Consider the following 7,808-nt stretch of genomic DNA (forward strand, 5'->3'; position numbering starts at 1 on the left):
ATTTAAATGTGAGTGTGTATGTGTGTTAACCCTGTGATGAATTGGCCATGTCCTGGGTTTCCCTGCCTTTGCTGGGATAGGCTCCAGCGTCCCTTCAAACCCTGCATAGGACAAGTGGTTTGAAGAACGAATGGAAAGATTATTATTTCCAAACCACATCCAAATGAACCTGGTTATTGTGCTGAACACTTAAGGCTAGATTTACTAACATCTTGTGCCAGCACAAACCCTCTCTTGGCATAAAAAAGTACTGTCAGGATTTACTAAAGACACACAGTGAAAAATTAGTTATAAAAAAGCATGGACAGGGTTATTTTGTGGCTGACCTTATTGCATATGCATTTGTAAGAGTTTTCCATTCAGACGCAAAATGTATGAGAGTAGAGTGTTTAAATAAATCATACAACCTGATAGCTGGTAATTTGTGCTACTTTTGGTAGATTGCATGGGCTATTATGTAAATGATTTGGCTGCATCCGTGTTCTTTAAATTGCACATTGTCAGTAGATCAGCCACAGAACTTTTCACTCACATTGGTGCTTTTATGATCTTACGGTCTCTTGCTAATTTGCCCTTTTTAGTAAATCTGGCCCTAAGTGTTCAAACATGATTCTGAAATGTTGAAATTTCACTCATGCATTCATGTATACCTGACATTCAATCCTGCTTGGAGGGCCACTATGCTACAGAGTTTAGCTCCAATTCTAATTAAACACACCTGAACCAGTTAATCATTGTCTTCATAATTATTAGAAACTTCCAAGCAAGTGTTGGACATATTGGAACTAAACATTGACATTGACATTGGCCCTCCAGGGGTAAGACTGTCCACCCCCTGACTTAGCAGATAACTTTGTGTTCATTGTCAAAGGATATGGAAGTTATGTGCTCCATATGTTGTAATGCAGGGGTGTCCAAACTCTGTCCCGAAGGGCCGGTGTCCTACAGAGTTTGGCTCCAACTTGCCTCAACACACCTGCTTGGAAGTTTCTAGTATGCCTAGTAAAACTTTGATTAGCTGTTCAGGTGTGTTTAATTTGGGTTGTAGCTAAACTCTACAGGACATGCTAATACTAATGCTAATACATTATTTTCAGCAGGATTGGACAGCCCTGGTGGTGGGAAAAACAGTTCCTGTGTTTGGGGATCACTTTGTTTTAATGCTAACTCCCCTATTCCACCTCAGAGGTGGTGTCATCTGAAGGCAAGACATGATTATGTTGTCCATAAAAAACCCCTGATCTCATTTAAATGTTTCACACCAAGAACTTTCACACCATTGTGTGAAAATATTTTCCATCCTCCCTGCCTGCTGTCCATTAAAGGAGAAAATTAAAGAAATTTGAGAAGAGATGCAGCTGTTTTTACTTGATGGAATTATGTAAAAGCTAAATCTAATTGCTTTCTATAGCCTATTTGATGCTTTCTAAAGCTTTAAAACCTAAATTGTCAAAGATTTATTGGTAAACAAAAGATCATTGAAGAGTTTTAGAATTTAATGAGATTATATATATATTAATTCAAATGTCGCCATATGTCAAAATGCCCTTTGCTTGTTTGACCATGTGACTCAGTGCTCAGGCAATCTGCATTTCAAAAGTGCCATACATTTTTTCTGAAAGACAAAACATGCTCCACGTGGAGCAGCGACGATTTACCTTTGCGGTGTACAAAGCTGACAAAATCCATTCATCATTGTTCATAAGCTACAGAATATAAGGAACACTCAATCCATGGAGAACTTTAAAAATGTGAAACAGGAACAATATATAGTGTTTGATGATTAAACACATAATCTGATTTTGACTTACTTGATTTTGACTTACTTGATTTTGACTTACTTGAGACAGGTTCCAAGCACATGAATGACCAAGCAAAGTCGTATTTACAAATGGGGAAATTGGAAATTCTAGAGGACACCCAAGTTACCGAGTGGGGCATGGTGGTGAAGTCTGTTGTTAATAGCTGTACACAGCATGCACAAAAACAACTGTAAAGTTTATCACTCACCTTTTACAGTCTGCTTTATGCAAAATACGTGTTTTGGATAAATGTTAGAAAATTAACGATAGAGATTGCAATGACAAAAAAAATTTAAATCTAAAATCCTCTATTCTTTTTCTGACTTGAATGTGTGACCTGTCACTTTAACAAATGACTGTCATTGCAATTCATGCCCAACTCGGAAGTAAGAGCTTTAGAAATGCACTTGAAAGCAGCAATAAATGCAAACCTCAACGTAATGGACTGTTTTCACATTCCTGGGCTTTTCAGAAGTGACAATCATCATAGATGTGTAAACTAGTGTTGAACAGGAGACTTGTAGATTTTTTTTATTTATTTATTTGTTTTCCATTACTTTTTTTAAAAGAGGAGGAGGAGAGAGAGAGTAGTCAGAAGAGAAAAATTACAAATTTTTGTTAAGATCATATTTATTGATTTTTGAATTATAATATTTGAAGAATGCTACATTTATGACAGCAATTGAGGAAAAGTATCATATTCTTTGAAAAGGGAAGATTCAGCTCACTGTTTTCTTGTAAACAGAAACTTATTCAGAATTACATGATTTTCCATGTTTATTAAATGTGATTAGATACTAGATCATTCTAATATTGTATTAAATACTGATTGTTGTTTAAAAAAATCTGCTGGCCTTTTTTTTTCCCTCATGTATTCTGTAGATACACTACAGCTTGCACAGAGTTGTACAAAAAACCCAGTGAGTGGCATTTTTGTTGGACCATAAGATTTGCCTTTGATGAGAATGACCTTGTCCGTTCAATCTGATACAGTAGAAAGATCACAAATAAACACAATAACACTCTTTACAACTCTGAGGTGAAGAAGGTCATCTCTGACTGCGCAGTATGTCAAACCTTTAAAGCTGATGGGCTTGAGCAGCAGGACATTGCGATAGAGTTTTCTCCTGTCAGTCAAGGTCACAGAGGGCGCAGAACCACCACACTGAATAATTGAACATTGACGGATGGTCTGATGAATCTTAATTTCTGCTTTGACATGCAGATGGCAGGACCAGAATCTGGCACAAACAGCAGGAATCCATTGATCCACTCTGTCTAATGTCTTGGGAATATGTCCCTCTCATAAATTAGGCCTATTTAAAAACATTTAAGCCAATGTGAAAATCATGGCATACCTAAGCTTTCACGCTGACCATGTGGGTCCTTTCATGGCCACGGTCCACCCATTTTCAAATGGATACTAATTCAGCATGTCACAAATCATCTCGAGCTGTTTCCATAAATATGACAGTCCAGTGGACTGAGCGTTCCCTTGAATTTACGATATCGAGTAAACATGGGGCAGATGGCTTCCCGTAGTCACAATGTGATACTCCACAACAAAATCCTAATATTTTCCTAACCAACAATGTCAAGCAATTACCAATTTTGAAAAAAAGCCTAGTTTTTATTTCTGCAGCGTCATAGTGGGCAGCACAGCCAATCGTGAAATGTCATTGGTCCAAAATCATGCTTTCTGATGGGTTGTGATTGTGATGTCATGCTGTTTCCGTGTGAACAGCTTGTAGCTTGAAACTGATTGCATCATGTAAGGGTTTTTGGATAGTTCTTGTCCTGAATAAGATGTTAACCGAGGAGAAAAAGGGGGAGGGTTGACCTTCTACTTGATTAAGTGGTTATTAATCGCAGTATGAATTTATGTATAATAATTTAAGTTGCTGCGATATTGATTTTAATACCTTGTGTTGATTATGTAAGTGCACAAAGAGGATCTTTATATTGAACACGCTGACTCATGAGTCAACAGACTGCTATCTAATTTATTTTCTCTTTATAGTTAGAACATTTCCAAAATGCATCAGATCATCACATCAGATTATGATGAACTACTGTGTAAACCTGATGGGAACTGACACTTGTTGTGGCCAAAATTGCATATTGAGTATAGGTTCTACATTAAATGAGCAACAAACTTCGCGAATGTGTACATTTATATTATAGATACTGTATATGAATGTGTGTAGTATGAATGAAATCCTGACATAATGTATGGGTGAAGAAAACAAAAGTAAATTATTATAACTTTTATTGTAATCGGCAAATTTGACAAACGTTCTTTGTGCATTACATTTTATAATTCAGATTTAAGTTAGTACTAAAATACTACATTTTAATTCACACAAAATATACACCCAGAACGAAGCAGATAATGTACAGACAGTACAAAACACCCCTGTGGAAACAGGCTGAAATGTGCAAGAAGACTCCAACTTCCATTGGAAATTGTCCCATTTTATAACCCTTTTCATTTATTGGTTTTCTTGCCAATTTTAACCCTCATGAATTTCTTTTTAGGATTTTCTGATACCTAGTCAATGTCATAAACATCATATTTTCATAATTTTCTCATTAGTGCAAAATGATATGATCACTGAGGAACCATAGATCTGTAATTCCTGCATTTACACTGACTGTAAACTCATCCTAGACATTGTTGAACTAAGAATTTGGAAAGGAATTCAAAAATAATGGAATGGAATTTGAGAGGAAAACAGTTGCATTTGAGAGGAAAAAAAAAATAAAAAATTCAAATCATGCCAGTCTCTTCTCATTAAGGATTTTTATGATCTAATATAAATATGGATAAATGCTAACTTTGCCTGTATGTTGCCTATTTGCCTGTAAATATGAAACAAATACTAATCGGTTCATTATAATGGAGTCACTTAACAATTGTTTGATTTGTTATTACAGACTAAACCGTACAAAACAAAAACATATCCACAGACACGCATATGTTATGAGTTTAAACCGAAAATAAAGGTAGATCTTTTCAGTTCCTGATTTAGCCCTCGCTGTTTGGTCTGTGTATCATCTTTAAATGACTTCATAAAACTGACTTAAGTTTCTATTAGGGATCTCTCAGTCAAGAGAAGTTCTTTATTACAGGCAAAACAAAAACCTGATTAAGTCTGTCAGCAGCAACAACTGCTACATCATCTGTGGAACTATCAAGTTTTTATTCACTGAGCTGATTAGATCTTGGATTATGATACTATTAAAGTGCTTATTATTTAATCGTAACTGGTCTCGCATCAAGATGAAAGATTAGACGTTTCTGAATGTATAAGTGCCATGTTCTGAAGGGACTCACACCTTCTGAAAAGAGTAGACAAACAGTAAGCGATGCTTTATTCTGTTGAGAGAACGTCTGAGGGGATTTGAGGAGCTGATAGTCACAGCTACCGAAGTTATTAAATTGTCTGAACTTCTTAAATCCTGCCATTCAAGTCATTGTCTTCACCCACATTTATTAAAGTGCTCAGAGACTGCTACTGTTTACGTAATCTGAAGCATCTGAATTCAAACCTCCAGCTAAAACTAAAACCTCAGAAGAATATTTGCTCCCACACATTATATTTAGTTAGTTTAGAAAATGGAGTATACAGTTTATCAGCTGTGAAAGTATGAGTCTTAGTGCAGTTAGAAAGAAAATGTCTCCTTAGGTTGGTTGAAATGTCAAAACAAATCCATAGAAACATTAAATGTTTCTGAATGAAACATGAAAATGAAGCGAAAGCCAGATGGATGGAGAGATGGGAAGCCCACGTTTCAGCGTGTGACGGTCTCAGCTGCTTTCATCCACCAGCTTGGCCCCGTTGATACCACGGTACGTGACCCTGCTGGGGCGCACCAGAACCCCATGGCCAGGTCGACAACTGAAGTAGCGTCGGCTGCCCACAGAACCATCGTTGTTTCCTTTCGGGTTTCGCAGCTCGAGGCCCAGCCAGAGGCCAGGGGCAAAGTTAGCTGTGCCAATGTAGCGGATGGTGCCCATCTCATTGGCACTAATTAGCAAGACCTGCATGCCCAGGTGGAGTTTGACAGTGCCATCTGAGCCAGAGGAACTGGTGGTGCCACCCACTCGGTTAGGCCCTGGGCCAGCGCTGCTGTTTGCCCTTGATGTACCCCAGCCAGCGCTGACCGTGCTCCAGCGTCGCCGCAAATTACTGGAACGGTTCCTGAGAGGCGACAACAGAAGACAAAGAGAATTTGAAAATGGGATACAATAAACTAATTAATACTACTGATGTACCAAAATTCTGGCAATTGAAAATATTCGTCCGGAAATGACTTTTCGCCTGTTTCGGAGGGCCGAAATCACTGACTGAAATGTGACGTTCAATTAGTGCTTCTCTGTTGCCGTGTTTAGACTGTGTCTGTGTCCATGGATACGTAAGCTGTGTGAATGCTAGAACTGGGCTAAAAATATAGATTTCTTGTTTTTCATTTTCATTTCAAGCTGCCTAAGCTGTTTGCAGTTGATGCATACAAACTGTACTTAAAATTTGTAGCGCGCCATCCAATAATAGCAATAAGCTTTGTGGTTTGTTACTTTTCAAACACAATCTGAGCTTTAAAATTCTGTTTATTTTATGATAGTACTGGGCAACAATTAATCGCATCCAAAATAAAAGTTTTTGTGTGTGTGCTGTGTATATTTATTATGTATATATAAATACACACACACACAGTATATATTTAGAAAATATTTATATGTATATATTTTAGTGCTGTCAAACGATTAATCGCATCCAAAATAAAAGTTTTTGTTTACATAATATATGTGTGTGTACTGTGTATATTTATTATGTATATATATAGATACACTCACATACAGCATATATTTTGGAAATATTTACATGCATATACATTTATATATTTATATTCTTATTAGGGCTGGTAAGCGATTACAATTTTTAATCTAATGAATTAGATGATGTGGCGATTAATTAATCGAAAATTAATCGCAATCAAATTTGGCTGAGAAATTACTCCCAAAAGATAATTTAAAGTCATTGTTGTGTAAAGCATCAAACAGACATTACAAAAAGTAGCTTCAGCAAGAAATATTTTGTTTGAAAAAATGTATTACATATAATCTTTTGGACCATGAGGGTGAGTAAATGATGACACAAATGTCATTTTTGGGTGGGTGAACTATAAGTTTAATAATTTATTTTATTAATTTGATTATTATTACTATGTAAATATGAAATCATTTCTTTAATGAAATGATACTCTTAATAATAAACTAAAACTACCAGTAGGTGGTGGTATATGTATTAATGATTAAGTCATCGAGTCATTTATTCATTCATTTGATTCGTTCAAATGGCTGATTCATTCAGGAGTGAAGTAAATGGTTCTTTATGAATGGTCAATTGAATCATTTGGCTTGTTCGACTTGAAGCGGATCATCACCATCAGATCGATCAGTGTGGGACATCAAATTACTGCAAGAGCTATAGAGAGCAGACGGCTCCTTATGCTTTTGAATCACTCTCGCGGTACTTCGATGTCAAATTCAAATCCAACGCGCCTATGGCCACTGGTTCAATGCGCCGAATGGTTCACCCAATTTGTTCAAAACGTGCATTAAGAAATGAAATGCCGCTGTGTGTTGCTTGGAGATAAACAGTTCTGCTTTGTCTTTATATTTTTGTTGGCAAAATTAAGCAAAACATAACACAATATTAACTTCTTACTTACTGAACTGTTGTATAAGATCAGTATTACATTTGCACTGGTGTGATCTTGCACTTAGCCTATTGCTCGTGTGATATTGCTTAACTATATGATGTAAATATGAGACAAAAACTCAAAACAGGGGCATTTGTTTGCCCCATATCTTGAATTTTAGGGACATTCTAACTATGTTCTCTAGGCTCCATCATGCAGTGAGTTGTTGCCCTCATGCCCTGCCTCATATTTGTCATCAATCAACTGTATGAAATGTCAGATGACCCACGTAGGTCTGGG

At 36.6% G+C, this 7,808-nt stretch overlaps 1 protein-coding gene across 6 annotated transcripts in view; it reads right to left on the reverse strand.

Moving 5' to 3' along the window:
• Positions 1-4,039: 4,039 nt before the first annotated feature.
• LOC107731604 (CAP-Gly domain-containing linker protein 4-like) overlaps positions 4,040-7,808 on the reverse strand; it is a 54,325-nt gene continuing 50,556 nt past the window's right edge. For all 6 annotated transcript variants that reach the window (XM_016542723.1, XM_016542722.1, XM_016542726.1 and 3 more), the window contains one exon: positions 4,040-6,007. In XM_016542723.1, coding sequence (XP_016398209.1) covers positions 5,614-6,007 — 394 coding nt within the window. In that variant the 3' untranslated portion in view covers positions 4,040-5,613. The remainder of the gene's footprint in view (positions 6,008-7,808) is intronic.

The sequence above is a fragment of the Sinocyclocheilus rhinocerous genome, unplaced genomic scaffold, assembly GCF_001515625.1.
Source record: "Sinocyclocheilus rhinocerous isolate Xijiao unplaced genomic scaffold, SAMN03320098_v1.1 scaffold3355, whole genome shotgun sequence".
Classification (NCBI taxonomy): domain Eukaryota; kingdom Metazoa; phylum Chordata; class Actinopteri; order Cypriniformes; family Cyprinidae; genus Sinocyclocheilus; species Sinocyclocheilus rhinocerous.